Here is a 22,429-nt window from a genome sequence, read left to right on the forward strand (position 1 = left end):
GGAAAGTGTATAAAAATTAAAGAATTGTATTATTATATGATGCATATATTATCAGTTGCAAAAGAAAGATTTTGCAATTTTTTAATATGCAACATATTACGAGATTTTACAATATATTTCTATCAAATGCATATGTAAAAACTAATTAAAATAATCACATGCGCTAAAATCCCGCTAAAAATCACAAATCGGGAAATGTCAAATTGTATTTGACATTTAATTTAACCTGCTGATTTGTTTGAATCTATTTGGCATAAATTTACATTTAAACATGTATTTTATTTTCTTATTAATATTTTATTTAACAACTCTTTTCTCTGACTTGATTTGTCTGTTAATGTAAGACTTTTTTCTGTGAAATATTTTATTTCTTATTTTTTAGAGTTTTTTATTATGTTGATTCAAAAGATACAATTGTATAGTAAATCATATAGAATATAAATTATAGCTGGTTAAAACCAACAGGGTTACTATCTTCAGTATGTCTTTTAAGGCTAAGAAAAATTTCGTACTTTACATATAATTCTGCTATTGTACATTGCAATAAATATTAAAGATAAAGATAAAGATAAAGATAAAGATAAAATAAGATAAATTCTTATGTGATAATTTACGTTAAATCTATTGTTAAATTAAATAAAATAAATTTGAATACAATTTCTTTGAAAAACCTATAGAAAATAAATCGTTTACCAGCAAAAAAAATTGTATCGACCTTAGGCAATTTTAATACTTTCATAATTTATCATTTAATAATATCAGATGTTTTAATTATTATATATCAAATTTCTGTCGCACTAGCAACATTGTTAAGTAGCCAAACTAACGAAATGAATCGCTTGGACGTAAAATCGCGATGACTTTTATTCTCGCATTTACGCGATACTCTATCCGGTCTACAAGTTGTATTAAATAGACCACGACTAACGATCGTGACTAAAATATTTGTTGCACAGATCGTTCTCAGGGATTTATGTTTAACGTAGTCGAGCGTATCAATTTACTTGAAAGTTTTTTTTTAAGACAGTCACACATCACTATGAAAAAAGCAGGACAACTGTAAACGTAAATATTAAATCTCTCAACAATTCAAAAAAAAGATGAGTATCGCATTAAAAGATTGCAACAGGATTCTATCATTTACTATTATTTTTTCTACGTTTTATAATTGAACAATTATGACCAAGTTTTGTTGTGAAAAATACAAAATAAGTATATGCTGAATTAAATATACACGATATGTATGTGAATCAGGGGTGCTCTAATAAAAAATTTTATTAATTTGATATCTTTTGAATTAGATTTTGATTTTATTTTATTTTATTTTATTTTTTATTTATTGAAGTATATTGTCATCTTTTTTAACTTAAACATGTGTATAAACAAAAATAATATATAAAGAATATATACATATAGTTAGAAGTATAAAAATAAAATTTGCTTGTAATATTTTTATAATTATAAATGGTAGATAAATGAAAGTTGTATAAAAATAATAAATAATTTATCTTTTTATATAAAAAATAATATAAAAGGTATTATTATACATTTCGCAGTCTTATTAATCAGACAATCATAAATTTATAAATTTATAAATTTATAAACATATATTAAGTTAGAATATTAATATTAATATAAATAAAATATGCATACACTTTATGTGGCTGTCATTATTTTTCGTCATTTTTGCTTTACGCGTTGATTTTTTATCATTTTGGCTTTATTTTTCTGTTAAACAAGTATCTATATAAACTTGTCTGTCTGTTGCGTCAAATAAATCACTACAAGACTCTCTATTAAAGATAACGCATTTTAATTTACAACACGAAATAATCGTCAAATTAATTAGCATGTGTATAATTGTTATAATTGTTTTATCATTTACTAATTATTTACAAGCGTACAGAGAACTTTATATACTTTTCTCTTAACGATTCATCACATTAAAATTACATAGAAATTTCTTTAAAAAGCCAATAAAAAGAGCTTAGAGAATTTTTGGTATCGTATCACTCACATGTCTTAATTTTGATCTTATTTCATAACATCTTTCGTCCTAATTTTAAATAACATTTAAGTTAAAATGATTAGCTTTGATAAATAAAATTCTTTATGTTAAATGTAAATAAATATTACTTATAAATATAAATATGAAATAAAAACTAAAAATAATAAAAGATAAAAAACAATATTCTTTTATGTTCATTTAACCGCAAGAATATAGTCACACAGTATAACCTCTAACATTAAATGATTTATCTAGAATAAAACTTCTATTCAATATAAAATGACTACGTCTCGCGCCAAATATAAATAACGACAAGAATACAAACTGAAAGTAGAATAATTACATTTAACGTTTAATGCACACCGTGAACATAATTCTAAGCTCTCAAGATATCACAGATCTAAATACTATAATGTGAGAAGCGAGAAGAATATAACGCTCGTGCATAATTTTATGTCCTAATGACGAGAGTCTCGTAGTATCTGCAATTATATTCACAAATACAATCGCGAAAGTAGGTAGGTAAGATTCTTATGATGCGTATCCTCCATACATACGCATCCAAGAGTTTCCTGCCCACGTATCCGTCAATCGTAATGTCACCATTGTCATAAACACGTGCGTCGCTGTATGTCATTGACGTATTCATGCGTCGTGTCATTCGGAAATTTAAGTATAATAACAGGTATTAAAGAAAGAGAGAAAGAGAGTTATCAATGAAAATAAATAAAGAGAATCACGATGTTGATGATAAGAAAAATGAAAAAAAGAGCAAAGTAAAATGAGTAATTATGGATGGAAATAAATATTCTAAATGAAATAGATCTAGACGGTGATTTAAGAATAAGTTTAGTACGGATCCAAGGACATCGCTCTTCTCATTTCAAACGACGATCTCAACGATTTTTGGATCCTGCTTTCAATGATAGGAATCACTTTACATGCGCCGCATAAGCCAGCTCATGAGCATCTGGTTGTCCAGGAATCAACGTTTGTTCGTGGAAACTTCTCGCCCACCCACTGGAGTAACTATCGCCATGACCATGATCGAATGAATGGCTCGAGCCGTGATGTGGATGCGCTACCACTTCATAAGTTACATGTTTCCCTTGCGAGAAAAGTTTCTTTAGGCCTATGATACTAGCCAATAGGAGCGCGATCTTCGACAAAAGGAGAGCTTTGCCGACTAGGAGAGCAAGAGCCTTGAACGCTAAACCGCCGATGAGACCAATCTTCAAGACGGCCGCAGCGATCAATGGACCCATATTGTTCTTCTTTCCACGACCTACAAAAGATGGAACAAATTACGCTATTGTCACTTTCGGCGAATTAGTCAAGCAAAAGACGAAGAAACTACTTTGCAGGTACATAATTATACTTTCCATGGAGAAAGCAATAAAGTTCGGTGATAAGCAGATGAATGAGCAGATGAACAAAGTAAAGGTGAAAGCTATTTGTTTACGCATTCGGTGACACAACTTTACTCGTGTGAAAACAGTGAAAATTGAAACCAGAGTAAAACTGAAACGTCACTTATATTTAATGATAATTTTGTTAAAGATCATATTATTTATCAGAATATTATTTTATTAAATACTGACATAATATTATAATAACAAAAATGTTAATATATTTAAATTTTGAATAATTAAAGTTAATTAAAGTTAAATAAAATTTTTATAAATTAAAAATGACCAATAGATAATCGTATTTTACATGAATCCTATCTTAGAGCTCAATTATCGAATTTACTTTTGTTGAATCTTCAAAATCTATAAAAGCATGGCGCATAATTGAATTTAATAAAGCAAATCAATATTTATAGATGCGTTTATTGCAAGTTTATTGCAAGTTATTAAATATCTAACACTTACTACTTAATTAAATTACACAATCCTATTAAAAATATTTTTTGTTTTTTTTTACTTCTTTAGGAGAGCTATTATTGTAAAAATTATAATTACCTTCTTGAACGGGCCTGTCGGCGCGTTCAATAGACAGACCTAAGTTTAACGAACCGGTCTCATCTTCCGATGCGGATACCACAATATCATCTTCAGGTAGAATTCTCCATTTAATACTTCTCGATTTAATGAAGGTGTAAACTTTATTCGCGACAAGATCAAGGACTTGAATCTCATCGTCCTTGCTTCTACCGGCCTCGAACGTGATTACATCTTCCGACGTCTGACTCGTCTTCCTGATCTCGATATCGTCCGTGAGCTCGATCGAAGCCTTCTTCAGCAACTTGTTCATGTACGTCACCAACTTCAACATCACACAACTGCTGATATCATTCTGGGAGCATTTTGAGTTGAGTTTACGAAGAAGTTCCTCCTCGTATTTAGCTCGATCTGTTAGCATCACAGACTGCTGCTCGATGACGCTTATCTTTTCCTTTTTCTCCACAGGATTGGCCAAACATACTCCAAGACCAAACAAAATCAATATGAAGTTCGTCTTCATGATGCTTTTCTGTTAAAATATTTCACGATATATTAATAATTCCAAGATAGACACAGAAAAATATTGACTACAATAAAAAACAAAACAATAAAAACTAACAATAAAAACTAACAATAAAAAAAATACAAACTATTTTTAAACTAATTTAAAATTAAAAATCTAAAATAGATAAAATATAAAAAATAAAATAGATAAAAATCTTATCTCGACCGATCAAAATCCAAATAAAAACCGAAAAGTGATTTAATGTCTGTATATATAACAAAATAAATTTTATAAGATAAAACTCGATTCACGCACACACATACACACACACACACACAGAAACAGAATAGTAAAAACAAATTCGAATGCTTAACGTATGATAAAATGCTAATTATATGCAAGATAAGATATAACTTTCAAGCATGTGCCTCCAAACGATGTATAACATGCATACAGTGATCCACGAGTAACGGAATGATAAATTAACCCACCTATTAGAATCGAAGCTTTAAAAACTATAAAAAAAGAATAAAGAAGGCAAAGAGCGGCGACTCTTCTCTCAATCCGATCAGCTGGTTAATCCCGTATTGAGAAGAATCTTTCTCTTCCCAATCCCGATACGTAGATCAAGGAGTAGCACGAGACTTCTGACTCGCGTCTCGCCCCGACGAGTTTATATACGTAGATCTCCGCCTTAGTAGATAGATACCAAGCTGTGCACAATGTCGTCGCAAGCTGACCCACCACTTCCCGCAGGAACTATATAGGGGGCCTCTGTGAAACGATGTTGGTGCGGACGATGGCGGGTGGCGATGGCTATGGACGAATGGTAGTGGTGCCCACTTTTGCCTTTAACATGGCTTTGAGAGTGGCTGCAATGGGCTTGCTACGGTAGACTCGGATAGTTCTTGGTAGTGGGATGAATCGCTTCATGATTATCTCGCAAGCGCGTAAGAGAAGATCAACCCGATACCGAAGCTAAAGTTTATCGCCATCCTTTACCCGCAAACTGGTTTTACCCGCAATGCATATACACGACGCCTAACGACGCGCAAAAGAGAGCGACGCTAGCGTATTTTTTTTTTTTTTTTTTTTTCTTGGAAGGAAGAGAACGGCATCGTCGTCGTCATCCTCCTGCATCCTCCTGCATACGCGCAAACTGGTTCCCAACGATGCATGGTGCATCGTGTAAACTGGCGTCGTAAACTCGCGAACGAGTAGCGGCTCATCGCTCGCGTATATTCTTGTGTGTAGATGAAGCGGCGTATTCTTGTGTGTACGGTTCATGTACGGCGCGCGATTCATAAACAGCCGCATGGAAACATGCGAGCTCCCCTGTAGTTCTGATGGACCATTACCCAACCTGCCCGCCCGCGAGAACCGTGTCACGGATGTAGAGCACGCATGCCATCCATCCCCGACTCGCAAATGCGTAAGCATCTACCTTATATGATCGTGCGACTTGTACGGCACGTTAATCGCAGCTCTAGCCGCGTCTTTTCACGAACCTTCTCTACGCACTCATAGACTTTTAGGGTAGAGAGACTTAACCATGAGGAAAGAAAGCCAAGATGCTAGGAAAGCTGGGATAAATAAGTACGGTTCGAGGAAATTACTGGAGCAGAGTAATCCGACAGGGATTTAATATCCATGGAATCTTTTGAATTAATTCTCTTTACGAGATAATTTAATTAATTTTCCGAAAATTATAAAAAGTTGACCGTAACAATTGCATATGGCAGATTAACATACTTCAGCGGCGCGGCGGTATGCAGATGCACCGGATATACGTTTGTTCCAGAATGACAAGGATTCAGGGTATTGAGGAGAAACTCTAACACGTATCGGTACGTTCGCAATGGTAATGCGCGTGCAGGCAACGTTATATCTAATCAAATGTTACACACATGCACTTACGTATACCTAAGTATTGTCTGACGAACAATCAGGTAATTCTCGGATTCGATTAATTTTATTGCTTCCGTTGTTCCCGATATTCTTAAATAAGATTCTTATTGAGGAGTAAGTACTATCGGATGTGCTCACTCGTCATTCATTAACTCACTCGTAAATCTGTCTACGTCATTTCGATTGCAAAACGAAATCAAAGTGCAAACGAGTAGAAAGCAGCGTTGCGTTACAACAATTCCGAGGAAAGTAAAGAGAGGTAAAGAGACGAGCAGCGAAGGTATCGTCAATTGCACATTTATCGCATTGCATGTCACATGTGACGGATACGTTGATAAGTTGAGTGCTATTTAGGCATCATTCAGTCACATTTTCCAATGAGCAAAGATCATTAATATTTTATCGGACTTGTAATACCCGTTACACAACTGATCCACAACAGACAAAGTATATAGAGCTAAGAAATTATTCTAGAAAGTAACTATATAATCTACAAACTAAACTAAGCATTGCGAGGCACGTTTCACACGACTGCCAAGAGTTATGCGAGCTTGGTATCAAATTTCATTATCTTAATAATTAATCATGTACATGATGTGGTTTAATTAAATGATGAGATCTCACACACAAACACACACACATAACAGTGAACTGTTATATTGAAAACAATTTCTCACTAAACTTGACTGACAAAATACATTTTTCACGAGATGATAATAGAAGATATACAATCTATGAAAAGATAACATATCAATATCGACTTCGTAATGAGATAATTTTATATAACTATTTAACATCAAAGAAATCTGTAGATTTTCTTTTTTTTTTTAACATTTTTTATTGCAATAAATACTGGCCGTAATAATTATGACAAACAAAATCAGTGATGCGAATATATATTATATTTTACTACCAGATGTGCTAATTTTAAAATAATCATGTTAAACATTACATATGTGACATTAAATACTAGAATAATCTTCACAATCTCGTTACAACATATATATTATGTATATTTATGCAAATACGAAATGAAGATGTAATATAATCATTCAGTAAAACGCGCTGGGTGAAATGGTGTTTAAGACCATATACAATATTATAATCTGAAATATCTGTTAAATAAATCGAATACTGTTAACTGGATGGATAATGAGGCGTAGAGAATATCGAGGAAAACCATATCCGCCTCTCTCGTTCTTGAATTCAGCCCGTTTTCTTGTAAAAGCGACTTTCGCGGTACAGAGGTTAACGTCGCGACCTAGACGCGAAAGCTCGTCCATATACACGTTAACCGATCTTTCCCCACGCAACTGGCATCCATCGTGAGACCTAAGGCACTCGCAAACGAGCGTTTCGGTGCTCCGTGCACCGTTACGTCGAATTCCGGACGAACATTTTGTCAGGATCCGGAATGTACATTTTTATTATTCAAAACTAACAATAAGTAGAGTGATATTAACGTGCAAACATATAATTGCATTTTATATTATGAGACAATATTATTTCATCATTATTTTGAACCATTAAATGATTACTATTACAAATTTCTTTCTTATTTACTTTTATTAAAGTTTATAAATCTAATGTATACAAATTTTATAAAATATACATTAACTGCAAATCGCAAGATAGATACTCGATGAAACATAAAGTTTTGAGTAAATATCTCTGAGTAACTGTCTAGATTCCGTACTAATTAACATGCGATAATTTGGAATCATCGTACGATAATGCGAAAAGATATGAAAGTATGATTTAAACTGAAGAATCATAACGTTAATGATTAGATCTATTCGTAAGATATATACATTGGCAATTATTATTTAGTGCGTGTAACTGTACAGTCATATATTGTTACTTAGAGTTGAAGCGAGTAATGTAGGAAATGAAATCGCCGATAGAAATGCAGAAAGTATATAGAAGAAAGTTTTCAAGCTATTCCTTACAAGGAAATTTCCGGTAATTTAATAGAAAATACCCGAAAAGTCAGATGGCCCATTTTACATACGCATATGTGAGCATCGCTTTCGCTGCACTGCATTTACAATACATGTGAGCATCAATGTCCTTGGTGTAATTCGACATAGATATGCTTGAGTATCTAGGAAAATTTATGTTATTATAAATGTACTAGTTCGCACGTACTACTGTGTTTTCTTTGCAACACGACGATCAAATAACTGCATTGTAATGCCGTAGCTTATATTTTAATAATCTTCTTTCACTTCCGTAATCGCCAAACAAAAAAGATTAATTATCTTCTCTGTCAGATACAAATTATTGCCATCAAATACTTGTATTGTATTCGGAAATTTTTTTCATAACATAATCATAAAAAAAACATTCTTATCTATATACGTAATATTCTTTTTATTTTATATTAATATCTTTTTTATCAACAAATTAATCGATATAAAAAATACTACAAATACATCAGATTACTTCAATTTAATCATTATTATTTACATCAATATTTTATTATCTAAAAAGGGGATGTAATGTAATTTAATGTGACATTTTTGTTATCTTTTTAGTTTTTACTATCATTATTTTCTGTAATTGTAGTGTATATATTTTCATTTCTTCTTTGGATCCGTGATTGTTTTGAAAAATAATTTAACATCCCTCAATTCTGAAGGGTTAAAACTGACATTTCTATCGAATTGTTTTCCATAGATCGCGGGATGATCGGCAGCTTCCGGTCATCTCGGCAAACGGGGCCACTTGGTCAGCGGGTCTGTTCTATCCGATTCTCTGGATCGCGAGTGAGAATCATATCGAACCGGTTTATGTAAGTACAAGATAGTTCCTCGTTGTGCACCTGAGAGAGAACCGGTGTAAAACCGCACGCAGTATTTTCATGCAATTATAAAGAGACATTTCGACATAGTTATCTGCGAATAATTCTACCATCAAACTGGTATTTTTAGGTATAATGATATCTTTTGATCGGATAAAAAAAACCATATTAATTAACTATTAATTAAAACCATAAGTCTTTATATTACAGTTAAATTAATAATTTGAATACAATTTTCCATTTTTTCTATCTTATGAAATTTAATATAAATTTTACAATACTTATATCTATTTACACCTTTTCTATAAAATTTTATATTTACAAACAATAAGTTTTTGTACAAAATTTCTCTTACGCGCACATATGTTCAAAAAATTAAATAAAAAATATCTTATTTTTTAAGCATATACATTTTTTACGGATATAAAAATCTAACTTAAATTTGTTTATGTTATTAATACAATGTAAAGAAATAAAATTTAATTTAAGCGTCATAGTGAAAACGAATATGAAATATATTAATGCTTAAGTAATCAGCTTACTGATATATGTGAAATTGATTCATGAAAGAATCATAAACGCTATTGGTTACAGTGAATCTTTCTTCGAAAGATTTATTTCTCATCAAAAATTATAGTTTTTCCTGTTTTAAATAATTTCTAGAACTCTTTTTTAATAAGGCTGTTAAAATAATATTTAAAAAGTTGTTTAATATTAAGTTAAATTTTAAATAAATTAAAATCCAAGAAAGTATAAATGTATAAATAAATGCTGTAATTTATTCACTTTATTTTAAATATATTAAATTATCTACTTAATTTTAAAAGTATTAATTTATACATCTATATATTATAATACACAGACTGTTGAAGTTTTACCTTATCCTTTTAATAATAAATTCTTAAATTGGTTTTCACTTAGAGGAGACTATAGAAAGCTTATAAAGATGCGTTATTTTCATTTTAATAGCAGATCAGAAAACAATTAAGCGTGTTCTCCTTTGCTTAATTTTATATCATAATTATTAACCCAATTGCGATAATTCTTATAATTTTTACAAACAAATTAATCATATCACGCGATACTATGCATGCATCGATTCTCGAAATTGCGAACGTATACTATAAAAGTATATATAAAAGTAGCGCAGGAATAATAGGTAGAAACTAAGACAATAAGAAAGTTAGTTGTATACCATTACGCATATGTGTACGTGTATAAAAAGATTTAAGCATTTTCGACGCATTTTAAATATAAATAGAATATCTTTTAATATACATTTATCTTTTTATATACATGTATTATATTTAATAATATTGACATGAAATTTTAATTATGTACAAATTAAGACAAATTAATAAAAAACGGATTGTTATATATATAATTAACTTAAATACATACACATAATAATGTATACATAAATTAAAAAACATGCTTGATTTTTTACGTTCCGATAAATATAAAAATTGACATAATAAAATTAAAATAACAAGCTTATATTTCAGTACTTTTATTGAAAAAGAAAACGTATGATATCTCTCTTACACATGCATGCTTCAATTATATGTATATATACAAGATATTTAAATTATTGTTTAATATACATATGCAAAATTTAGTGTGTTGATATGTGTGTTGAATATGAATAACTAAATAAAAAATATGCTTTATAATAATATAATTTAAATTTCATATTTTTTAATCAAAATAAATATTAGGTGTTGGAATTAATTCGTAGCGTTTTACAAGTGATGGGAAGTACTTTCATTAATGTATTTTTTAATGCTCATGTGAAATAAATAACATTCTTTCATTAAAAAACGCTACGAATTAATTCCAACACCTAATATTTTGTACATAAATAATCTTCATAGTTAAAAGTTTATTTTTAACTATTTGATTATAATCTGTTTCTTTTTTAGAAATAATGTAATAAATAAATCAATAAAGATTAGGATTTATAATGCTGATATCCTCGATATGCCAAATCATGACCATAGGAATCTATATTTCCATAATGATCTCCATGATAATCAAAATTCGGATGTGATTCATAATGAGGTTGAGCAACTCCGTTTTTAGTGTATACTGGGGGATAATAACTTGGATACGGTTTATAAAGCTTAAAGAAACCTATTAGACCAGGTATGACGATCGCCAAAAATCCAAGGAACTTCTTGAACGAAGCCAATCCCAAAATCAAAGGTAGTAATAATAGAAGTTTCATTTTGAAGAGCTTTACAACAAGTAAAAAGGGTATAAGAAATTTTCTGAGTTGATGACGAGCTAAAACAAATTCAAAATTTGTTTTAATAAGTATTTAATTAATTAAAATAACTTAAATAACCTAATCTTGCTTTTATGTTTTTAAATAGCTTTAGCAGTTAAACAACATTTAATAAACATAATAGTTAAGTTTTAAATTAAGTTAATTTATTATTAGTTAATTGTTTTATATTTTAGTAATTTAAATAATTTATTTGACAGAAAGAACTAACTTTGCAAATAAATAAAAATATTAAATAAAAATATTATCTTTATTAACTTTGCATAATAAACCGAGGAATTAATTGACTATGATGCACAATGGCATTCTATTATTGCATACTTATTATACATAAATGTGATTATAAATTAAGAATTAATAATTGCTACAATAAAATAAAGAAAATAATAATTTTCTTTCTGATAGACTTTCTAATAAATGATTTAGATTCCCCAGACTTAACAATGGATTTGCAAGCAAAATGCATATGTATTATGCTTTTGAATTTTTCAAATATTTTCTCAAATACCTTTATCATTACAAATATTTAAGAAAATTTTTTTGTGTAATAATTTCAAATAAATACTTACAGAATAGTGTATCCTTTTTATCCTCAAGTGTATCAATTTCATCAGCAATTTCATTCAAAAATCTTGGTTTATATACATCATTGAGATCAGTCTCTTCTTCAGGAATAGTCAATTCGAAAGACATTGTTTTAACAAACTTTTCCAACTTTCTTTTCATAAAATTGATCATTTGATCCCATTCTGTTTCATCGGATCTAATCAACATATTTTACTTTTAATTTAGAAATCGCAGTATTTATTTAATAATTCGAGCAATATATTCTCTCGACATATTATCAATATATTTAGAAAAATTATTTACGTATCTTAGGCGCACGTAAAAATCATTATATGTAAAAAGAAATGTCTATATATACAATTATATACAATTACAATATATGTATGTACTTTCATACTGATAAAGATATAGATAACATACCTAGGTTCGTTAGAATATTCATACGGCTGACGATGTACTTCTCTTACAACTTGATCAGACATTCGCTTAATTTGAACGTTATCATTTAAGGAATATTCAGCATGATCGAAAAAATCCGAAAAGTATGTTAACGCTCGTGACTTGAAACATTCAGCTAAATCACCAGTTAAGCAACGTTCATTGACCTTTGCCAAATACGGATCTACATTTCGTCCAGTTCCAAAACCAATATAATTGAATAAATCTTCTACGTGTTGAACAGGATTAAATCCTCTCTGTTGCGATGTAATTTCTTTAAGATTCTCTGAAATTATAAATTTATATATAATTTTGATTTTTATTAAAATAAATTAAAATAATTTAAATTTTCGTCAATTGTATATTGTCAAAAATGTAGTATATTTTTTTTAATTTTAAATTATATAACACGAAAAAATTAGATAGTGAAGTTGTATTGCGCAATGAATTAAACATATATAATTAAAAGTATTGTTAAAAGTTATTAACAAACATTTATTTATAAATCTCGGTCTGTTTTGCGATTGTCACACTTGGCACAATTGTATAAGACATATTCATGTCTTTTAATAGAAATAATTTCTAAAATACCTTGCTTATCTTGCTTATCTGCTTCATGTTCGCTATCCTGAAAAGTAATTTTTCCGGTAGACTGAGAACACGCCAGCAAGGACAATACCAAAAGAACTCCTAGAATTATCAACAACCGCTGCAGTTGCATTCTACTCTTTTCTTTACACCACCTGCAATCACGTCTCATCATGAATATTTCTAATAAAATATTTCTATATTAGAAGAAATACACATCACACATATCGATATAATTAACATTTCCTGCTGTTTTAAACGATGTATAAACTAGCGCAAATTTCATCATTATAAATTTGTTTTGTTTTGTAACAACACTTTTATTTTGCAATAACAACATCAATGTTAAAATATTTTATATACACACATATATTTTAAATATATACGCGTAAAATAAACAATTATATGACTATTGAACACGAAATATGGTAACAACTGGAAATATAGTAACATGTTATTGATTTTTAAAGAAGACAAAAAGTTAAAATACAATCAGATATCTCACCAAACTGTCAAATTATCGTGATTTGATATTCCTTATGCGACATCCTTGTCAAAAAACGTTCTCGTGGTGATTCTCAAACAACACTTACAAGTCTGTGAGATCGACTGTTGGCAGTCGACGCACTGGTTCACCAAGTGCCGTTAGATGAGCGTACCAATCAGAAGTAAAGGACGAAAGCAAGCGGGTTTCAACAAGCAGATTCCAATTTCTGATCACGCGCGCATTCCACTTAAGTAAATAGTAGTATATATATCGCTAAAGTTATCTTTTTAACCACAAATCTTTCGGTTAAGTTGCGAAATTGCAAAATAAATTGTTGCTCCATAACATGATTACGAATTGTAACAATAACGGTGAATTTTTTCTTTTGGAAGCAATGAACTGAGCAAGATTTTATAAACAAACGATGAATAAACCAAAAATAAAATTGATAAAAGAATGAGATTAAAACGAATTTCAAACTAGTTGATGAAAGAAACTGCTAGAAAAGGGACAAAAATTAAAACTGATTTGAACTTTTTTACATTAGATTATATTATAACTTACCTTATTAATTGAAAACTAAAGGAAGAATTATTTATATAAAGCAAGAATTATTTATATAAATTAAAATGCCAAACGTTTCAAAAAATAATTAATACTGATTGCCTTAACGAGTTTGACAAAAACGTACTGAACACAGTTTTAGCCAAAAGTTATATGACGCCTTGACACACGCATTATCTTCGTATTTATATGGGTGTACCATCGAATGCAGAGAGGGGATAGGATCCGCAAGTCGTTCCCAGAAACGGCAAACAGGAGGATTTACAAAAATTGAAAGTGAAAGTAGTGTCCAGAATAAGAACCGGAACTAGACTCAAGAAACGGAGACGGAAGGTACATCGACATAGGAGAGAGGAAGTCAACGTACTTTCATCTCCGGTTTATACAACCCAACGTGCGTCATCGCCATATTAGGGAACAATTCTTTTTTATTACCGATATTTCTTTTTCTTGCATAATGATTCCTGAATCACTATCATCGTCATGATATGATTTCTAAACTAATTTCTATTACTTCCCTATATATGTGAGATAACATCATTTTTTTCTGTGCGCAGTGTTTAGTACGGAGTTTCGTTTGTTATGAGGTTTAATCAGAGATTTATCATGTTGTTCCATGATTGTTGTAATTCATGTTTATAAAGTTAATTTTAAAAATTCTTTTTTTTTTTCGTTTTTTTTATCGCTTTATATTCTAAATAGGATTTTGATTACATAATTGATTATGTCGTATGCTGACGTATTACTTTGGAGAAATTCATATGACATCATAATCTTTTATTGACGTACTCAGTCTGTACATCAACTTATAAATATAATTAATGAAATAATCGCAATTTTTGAATAAAATTAGAGTTAATCTAAATACACATACGCTCTGAGCAACATGTTTCTCGTTCGTATTACATATAAATTAGCATCTTCATCCTCACATTATATAAATAAATAAATATCCAGAGTTATCATCCAGCGTGAGATTAAATCTTGTACACGATAGTATTCGATAAATAAATATAAATTAAATATACAATAATTTTAACTTAATTACGTCATATTTTGCATAACTCATCAAATAATTATTTATTAACGTTATTAAATTATTTACCGAACATTCATTTGTAAATTCATTTTATAAATATCCATTGATTTATTACAATTTTTTTAAGATTTGCGAGAGTTTTGAGCAAATTAAACTTGATGAGAATATTTTTTAGCATAATTGTTGACCGTAAATATTTTAAAATCGTTTACAAAGAAATAAATTTCTCTAATATTTTCATTCAAAATCATAAGCAGATCTCATTTCTATTTTCATACAAAAATCGCTTTATTACGTGAGAAGTAGATTAAATCACATATACTCATCTCGTAATCTAAAGCGAAATATTATTATGTGTAAATTGATGTTCTTGATTGTATCAACACAGTTTCTATTTTCCAAGAGATACTTAGAAAATAATACTGGCTTGCTCACAATTATGTCGGCATAATCGAATGCTTTGTTCTATGTAAAATGTTTCCTGTTTCTATAATGCACTTTCATTGAATTTAGTAGTGTATATGCAAGAAAATGTTGTGAAACATATTTTAAAACTAAGTTTAAATAACATAGTAAACAATTATAAAAAACATGCATTCATAACTTCAATATAATTTTAACAATCTTAAAAAATATATCCTAATCATTTACAAAATGCGTTTTAATTATAAACTTAATTTCTTGAAAAAAAAAATAAAAGTTCTAAGATTTTTACAGGTTTACATATTCTAACGTTTATACACTCGACATCGCGCTTTTGCTACAAACGATAATTTAGGAAATTGTGTATGGTACCACCAAGAGCTTGTTTAGTTTTGGAAGTTGAAGATTTAAATAATGGCGAATTAAAATTGTTTCAGGAGCCCCAAATGCAAATTAATTTCAGATTCTCTTATCTAAGGCACTATTCCAAAATTGAAACAATTTCAAAAATATTTAAATATTGTTTTTAGTCTTAAATTTTGACTAAAAGTTAATCAAATTTTTAGGAAAAAATATTGGCATTTTGCATCTTGAAGTCCCGAATGAGCGACCGTAATAATCCACCACTAAGAATACCTAAAAACTTTACTTGCGCGCAAAATCTATGAATGTTCAATCATTAGAGCAAACGCCAAATCTTTTTAGCGATTGCATCCGATCAGAACTATAAGCCACTGCTCCTAAAGCTCATGTATTCGATGAAGCGATATGAGAGACGTCTTCTTTTCTTATCACGTTTGCAATTAATAATAGCAACAACAAAAAATAAATTATAACGTTCTCAGATCTTTCTGGCCTGAACGAGCTTATTAATATCTTGATATGTCGCGAGCATCGCTTGATTTTGCTTTAAGGTCTGATCTTCACGAGCGTTCGCACAATTCGCATAAATCTCTTCACACTTGACGCCATCCTGACCATCCTTGGCGGATTTCATGTATCTGAAGAAACGTAGAACGTCGGGATTGTCGCTGCTGGGTTTCCTCAGCTCGTTCAACTCCCTAGACAACTGAGCAGAGACCAGGTTCGAATATGGCGCATAACGCGCGGGACTCCGATACATCGCGCATACTGCGTACTCCCTGCAACCTTCCGTGTTGTGTCCGAGGCGAGAGAAAACGGCGTCCAGACGTGACAGCAGGGGTGAGTAGAACGGGTCGTAGTTCGTCAACAGCAAAGAGCTCGTTGGTATCTCATGAAAGACCTGCCGCCAATAATCAATATGCGTGTTTACAGCTACATAATGGTATCCGTTACGCGTGCAGGTAGGCGCCGATTGAGTTAAAACGAAGCAAACAAAGAAGTGGGTCGCAATGACGTGAATCTCAATGACCGATGTCAATAGTCGAATAGTATCAAAAGTGGAAAGCACGGTCATCTCTGTTCATTGACGATGAGAAAAAGTTCCAGTATAAAAAAAAAAGACAAAGGTATTCTTATGGCATACTTACCCATTTTATTACTGAGTCAAATATTAACAAACAATTCTTTCGTGATTATGCGCGATTATTAATGCGACTATCAATGTGACAGCAACGTGTACAAATCAACATGCATTTCCTGATCCTATCAGTTGCAATCATTCGGTAAGAATTATTACTATTACATAATCGAGAATTCCATTAATTAAATATTAATAAGTACAGTCTTGACAATTAATAGTTTCGCTGACAATTACGTAGTTTCAATTAGACTTCCTTATTAAATGTACGGAATAGCATTATCCGAGTCCAAAAAAAAAGAAAGTAGTGCAGTGACTTGAAAGTCATTTATTTACTTTGTGACAAGAAAATATATGAGATCTGCAAGTAATTGGCTGCGTTCAGCAAAGAAAACTGATTTTCAATGATTTCATATGATTAATTCTTACTTTTCTGGATAGTTCTTTGCTGGATAAGTGTACGAATCAAATCAAATCAAAGAATCCCTGAGCGCTTACTGATCAGTTTTCTCTGCCGAACGCAACCAATTAAAAATCGTGTATTACTTATTCAAAAAGCTCACCTTAAAATCTTGCGGTTTAGAAAGTCCATGCGCAGCCACGTGTCGCGTATAGTAACGATCCGAAAGCGCATTTGCGTGAGATATTCTCGAATCGACGAATCCATAGCGGGACGCAATATCCGGAGTTTTCTGTGTCTGCATCATACTTTCGTCGTACATGGCGGATGCTGGTAACGTGCCTACCGGTTGTCGCGTCAGATAATCATCGTTATAAAGATCAGAATTATCTTTAAACTCGAAATTCTCTTCCGATGCCGCCACGGGCGCGGCATGCGAAGATTGCGCGAAAGAGGAAACACCTGGAATTTATGCGTAACATGTATTTACACTTTTAGTTCAGCTTTCTCAATTAATATTAATGCTACTACGTGAATTCTTGCAAGAGTACAAAAGATTATTTTCTATAGAGAAATTCTATGGAGAAACTGTTTTTTCTCAATAAGATTTGATTTTCTCAATAAGGTTTGATTTTATATATACGTATATGCTATTTTTCACTTCTTTATTTTCATTTAATATTATTATTAAATTATTCATTCAATAAGACTTGATTTCTACATTTTATGTGTACATATATATGCTACTTTTTAATTTCTAATATTAATTGATTCAATTTTCTAAACTTTCAATGCGCACACAAAAAAATAAAATTTATTAAAACTCGATTGAAAAATAAAAATTTATATATTATAAAGTTATAATCACTAAAGCTACTTAAATTGCTAAAACTTATTAATTTTTCAGTATTAAATAATGTCATACGCAAATATTGATTAACATCGATTAGACACTTACCGTCTACTACATGTATGTGTGCATAGCATATTCTTTGATAAAGAAATAAAATATATTGATAGTTATACCAATCATTACAAATTATTTTAAAATATTTACAATATGTTTGTAATAAGATTTACTAATCGCAAAATACGTACCTTTTCCAACGATATTACCAATACTGCCGATGATACTGGGTAGGAAGAGAGCAAGTAACACACTCTTAATTATTTGTACGCCGAAGAACAAGGGTAGCAACAGTTTCTTCAGACCAAATGCTAGAAAACCAAGCCCGAATCCTGTTAAAAAGGTACTCTTTCCCTGAAACACGGCTGAAAGCAAAAGTACCAGCTCGTTAAAGCCCTGCGGTTAGCCCTGAAAGCCATGCTGCAAGCAGCATCTTTTTTCATATTCTCCCTCTCCAACTCCACGTGCCACGCATTTTGCTGAAACACACTCCACGTGTGAATAAAAAAAATATTCACCGTAATTATAATTAATTTGACTGCTCACACAATGTTACACGCCTCGTTTTTCCTCATACCCGTTTTTATCGCTGGTTTAGTTTGCATTTTTGCCAATTAGCATGGACCCAACCTCGTTACTTGATTTAACTCCGAAAAGCCAATTCATGAAGTTAAAGCTTTCTCTCACACCCTAATTTTATTTATGCCAGATCGTGCTTACGAGCGTACTAGATTCGTCGCTTATCAGGTAGTTAAAAAAATTAAATAATTTATTTTTAAAAAGAGAATCATTTTTCAGGCAAAATGTTTGAAAAAAACTGCATTTTTCTATGAAAGCATTATAAAAATATCTTGAAAATCAAGTTGAAAGGTGGAAATAGAAAAGATTGCGTTATTTTCTTCAGTAAATTGCTCGATTACTTTCACTACGTACCAATTAGAGATTATGCAATTGCTTTATAGTAAGCATCGCATAATACAGGTAATAAAAATAGATACTATGTCGCTCAATATAACAAACAATATAATAAACAATCGTAGTTTCAGAAAATCCACCTTTCGCGTCGACAAAGTAACGGCACTAGTACACACGCGACAAAAATCTGTAGCAAGCGGTCTAGAAACTCACAACCGAAGAACGTCCTGGCTTTCCTGGCGAGACTGAGATCCTTATTCAGCTGTATCTTCATCACGTGTGTCCTGGCATAATGATGAACCTTATCCAAAAGATTTAAATCCGTATCATTTTTTTTTCGACCGTTGCACGTAACGTTGACCTCAGGATTTCTTATAATCTGCACAGTTTCTGTTACGTTGTACGTATCAACCCTCGAGAGTTGATCTAAAAAGTTCAAAAAATCCTTCCGTAGGCAAGAAACCGTGAGCTTTCCTTTGCATTCTGTTTGATAAGAATTTGATAGAGATCGACTGGTCAATGAATTCATTTCAATTGGATTAGCTGTAACATTAGCTATTCTCGTCGGTTCAATCTGATAATTCGATTTGTCGTCTTCGATATCGAATTTCGTTGGTTTTCCATGCATATTGTGCGGATGATCACGCAAGGGTTTGTCAATTTTGTTTTTAGATTCTTGAGAAAGCGGCACCTCGTTCTCCTCGGCGATATCATCATCGTTGCGCGCGGTCTCGTTCAAGGACGCAACCTCCGCGTAGACCTTGACCCCCACGACAGAATGAATGTGGCACGCAATAGCCAGGAACACAATCGAGAATATTATGGCTATCCTCCCTTTTGCCATTGTCCAATCCATGAAAAAGGCACCAGGCGCTTGTCTATTGGCTAGCTACAGTTATTACAGGAGAACTGCATCTCGACCTGCGGCTTCGTTTTCTAAAATAAGATAAATAAGTGAAAACACAAGAATAAGAAATTTTAAGATCAAATGTATAAAATAATAATTGTTACTGTATAAGCGCAAAAATAAAAAACTGAATATATAATTGAGAAACCGATAAAGAAAAAACAGATAAGTACAAGACTTAAAAGTCTGAAAAATAAACTTCCTTAGACACAAATACATAAAATAATTTTGTATTTTTTTTTTTGCTTTTCTAGTAAATCTATTGAATGAATTGAATATAAAATTATTGAGTTGGAAATAATTAATATCTGTCTATCTATTGATATCTAATTCTATTGATTTACGATATTTTTACGTTACATTTTGAAAACTTTATTGATTTTACAATTATTAAATTATAAAAAAAAATACATAATAGTACTAATAAAATATTGTTATTCAAATGATTAAGAAAGCTAATAATAATATAGTACTCTGTAAATGTAACAAAATTCGATTATGTTAGGTCAATCTTGCACGTACGGTGTTGTGTCACCGAAAACAATCATGATTCTTTTATTCATGCAGGTGAACTGTACGTAAAGATTAAATATTTGTGATTGATTAATTAAATCAATTCTGTTACTCAACTATAATTTATCGAAATCTGCATGAACTATTCGTTATTTTTAAAAGCTTTTATTTTAATTATGTTTTTTTCAAAGTCAATCAACAACTAATTATTGAAAATTTATTTCTTATTAATCTTAAATATTGCACCATTATGTTAATATTAATTATAATACTCTCTCTGTATTATCTCAATTTTTCTTAATACGTATTTTCAGAATAACAAATGATATATATTTTTTAAATACTTTTTAATTAAATTGTTCATATATAAAATTAAATAAAGAAAAATTTAATTCGATCAAACAAATTTTTATCTCATAATCTTTTGCTTTATTAAGAAACTATGTGTATATTTACATATATACGATATAATAAAATGTAAAAATGAAAAATCTCAAAGAATATATACATGTGTATACATTAATCTAAGTCATAATTGAGTCTTTAAAGATCCAACTATGCGCACGTGTGCAGTTAGAATTCATAACTGGTATATAAGTGTACGGTTATACGAGTGTTCTTTCACCAAGTGACTTTAATACAATCTCATTAACAATGCTCTGTCTATGGATTTTTCCGCATATACATGTTAAACATAATTTCATTCACCAATCAAATACACATAACTATTTATAGAAAGTTATTAGTCAGTAATTTCTTCTTGTAAATGAGATTTTATACTCACTTTCACAATATATCTCTGACATCAACAACTTGCCCGCACTTAGACTAAGTGATCGGTGTCAATTTCAGTAACTTCTTTTAATATTGAAAAACGACCGGTCGACTATGCGCGCCTGAATAATCAAGCCAGAAAAGTCAGAATCGTGTACGACGTCCGATACTATACTGGCAGCCGGTCTCCGTAGGATCGGCTCGACTGACCCAATCTGGGTTACCCGGCCATCCGTCTGTCCGTCCTTCTATCCATTCCCCTTTCCGCCTTCCTTGCTCACCACGTTCGTTCATTCGTCCGTTCGTTCCCGCCATTCGGTTTAGGAGCTACCCTTCTTCCAAGGAAGAATTGGCAAAATCGACTAATGTAACTATTAGCCGAGGGGGAAATTTTCCCATTTAATCAATTGAATTCGTCACGGGTCTATAATTATCGAAAACATATTCCACACGACGCTTTCACTTGGCGGAATTTCGGCGAATGTCCAGATCGGCCAGTTCAATGAGCCTGACGAGATGCCGCCCAATGGTACAGATGATTCTCCGAGACACAATTTGCTAATAGAGCTTAATTTAATCGAAGAGAAGGGGAAAAGGAAGAAAGAGAGCAAACAGGAGGCTAAATTATATATAAGGGGATGAGCGAAATAAATCTAAGCTGATTTAAGAACTCCCAGTTTGGTTCAGTCTACATATTTTTCTTTGAGATTTTTTTTTTATCTCTGCTCTACAATAATTTTTATTATTTAAGAGAAATAAGAAAAATACAAAAGAGTAAAGTATACAATAAAAAATCGAAACTTTTTCCTAACTAAATGAAAATTATTAATAAATCTATTTTTATATCCTGAAAGGATATGATTCTAAACACTTCTACAACAATTTCTTATAGGAAATATATAATTTTTTGTAGCAACAAAAAAACAGCTTGATTAATTAAGACTACTCC

The 22,429-nt window shown here is 31.0% G+C and overlaps 3 protein-coding genes and 1 long non-coding RNA gene across 6 annotated transcripts; 1 reads left to right on the top strand and 3 right to left on the bottom strand.

The window, feature by feature from the left end:
* Nucleotides 1-14: 14 nt before the first annotated feature.
* On the bottom strand, nucleotides 15-11,020 carry LOC105153537 (hypothetical protein). Of its 2 annotated transcripts, XM_011068442.2 has the most exons (3): nucleotides 4,951-11,020; nucleotides 3,973-4,483; nucleotides 15-3,293 (listed from the first exon to the last, which is right to left on the bottom strand). In XM_011068442.2, the coding sequence occupies exons 2-3, from the start codon at nucleotides 4,472-4,474 to the stop codon at nucleotides 2,941-2,943; spliced, it is 855 nt and encodes a 284-aa protein (XP_011066744.1). In that variant the 5' UTR covers nucleotides 4,475-4,483; nucleotides 4,951-11,020; the 3' UTR covers nucleotides 15-2,940. The 2 variants fall into 2 exon arrangements, with proteins under 2 accessions (XP_011066744.1, XP_087262317.1); XM_087406191.1 differs by having other exon boundaries at nucleotides 3,973-11,020.
* A 1-nt stretch (nucleotide 11,021) lies between these two features.
* Nucleotides 11,022-14,620, bottom strand: Osi2 (DUF1676 domain-containing protein Osi2). Of its 2 annotated transcripts, XM_011068443.2 has the most exons (5): nucleotides 13,556-14,620; nucleotides 13,054-13,205; nucleotides 12,445-12,748; nucleotides 12,027-12,220; nucleotides 11,022-11,456 (listed from the first exon to the last, which is right to left on the bottom strand). In XM_011068443.2, exons 2-5 carry the CDS (start codon nucleotides 13,181-13,183, stop codon nucleotides 11,122-11,124), a joined length of 963 nt encoding a protein of 320 aa, XP_011066745.1. In that variant the 5' UTR covers nucleotides 13,184-13,205; nucleotides 13,556-14,620; the 3' UTR covers nucleotides 11,022-11,121. The 2 variants fall into 2 exon arrangements, with proteins under 2 accessions (XP_011066745.1, XP_087262314.1); XM_087406188.1 differs by having other exon boundaries at nucleotides 13,054-14,620.
* A 227-nt stretch (nucleotides 14,621-14,847) lies between these two features.
* On the bottom strand, nucleotides 14,848-20,142 carry Osi24 (Protein). Its single transcript, XM_087406187.1, has 4 exons — nucleotides 19,500-20,142; nucleotides 18,563-18,736; nucleotides 17,628-17,926; nucleotides 14,848-16,827 (listed from the first exon to the last, which is right to left on the bottom strand). Exons 1-4 carry the CDS (start codon nucleotides 20,140-20,142, stop codon nucleotides 16,405-16,407), a joined length of 1,539 nt encoding a protein of 512 aa, XP_087262313.1. The 3' UTR covers nucleotides 14,848-16,404.
* Nucleotides 16,656-20,084, top strand: LOC147909796 (uncharacterized). Its single transcript, XR_015545097.1, has 3 exons — nucleotides 16,656-16,766; nucleotides 16,860-17,053; nucleotides 19,959-20,084. It is a non-coding gene; the product is annotated as an uncharacterized LOC147909796 (long non-coding RNA).
* Nucleotides 20,143-22,429: the final 2,287 nt, after the last annotated feature.

Source organism: Acromyrmex echinatior, chromosome 5 (assembly GCF_024713525.1).
Source record: "Acromyrmex echinatior isolate Ae372 chromosome 5, ASM2471352v2, whole genome shotgun sequence".
In the NCBI taxonomy this organism is placed as follows: Eukaryota; Metazoa; Arthropoda; class Insecta; order Hymenoptera; family Formicidae; genus Acromyrmex; species Acromyrmex echinatior.

Bases quoted from the DNA above. Each gene is read 5' to 3' on its own strand.
- Osi24 (XM_087406187.1), bottom strand. From the start codon at position 20,142: ATGGATTGGACAATGGCAAAAGGGAGGATAGCCATAATATTCTCGATT. The intron at 18,737-19,499 runs GTGAGTTTCTAG...TTTTGCTTTCAG, and splicing joins AGCCAGGACGTTCTTCGGTT to CCGTGTTTCAGGGAAAGAGT. The intron at 17,927-18,562 runs GTACGTATTTTG...CATAAATTCCAG, and splicing joins TGGTAATATCGTTGGAAAAG to GTGTTTCCTCTTTCGCGCAA.
- LOC105153537 (XM_011068442.2), bottom strand. From the start codon at position 4,474: ATGAAGACGAACTTCATATTGATTTTGTTTGGTCTTGGAGTATGTTTG. The intron at 3,294-3,972 runs GTAATTATAATT...CATCTTTTGTAG, and splicing joins CGACAGGCCCGTTCAAGAAG to GTCGTGGAAAGAAGAACAAT.
- Osi2 (XM_087406188.1), bottom strand. From the start codon at position 13,225: ATGATGAGACGTGATTGCAGGTGGTGTAAAGAAAAGAGTAGAATGCAA. The intron at 12,749-13,053 runs GTATTTTAGAAA...TTATAATTTCAG, and splicing joins AGATAAGCAAGATAAGCAAG to AGAATCTTAAAGAAATTACA. The intron at 12,221-12,444 runs GTATGTTATCTA...TATGTTGATTAG, and splicing joins GAATATTCTAACGAACCTAG to ATCCGATGAAACAGAATGGG.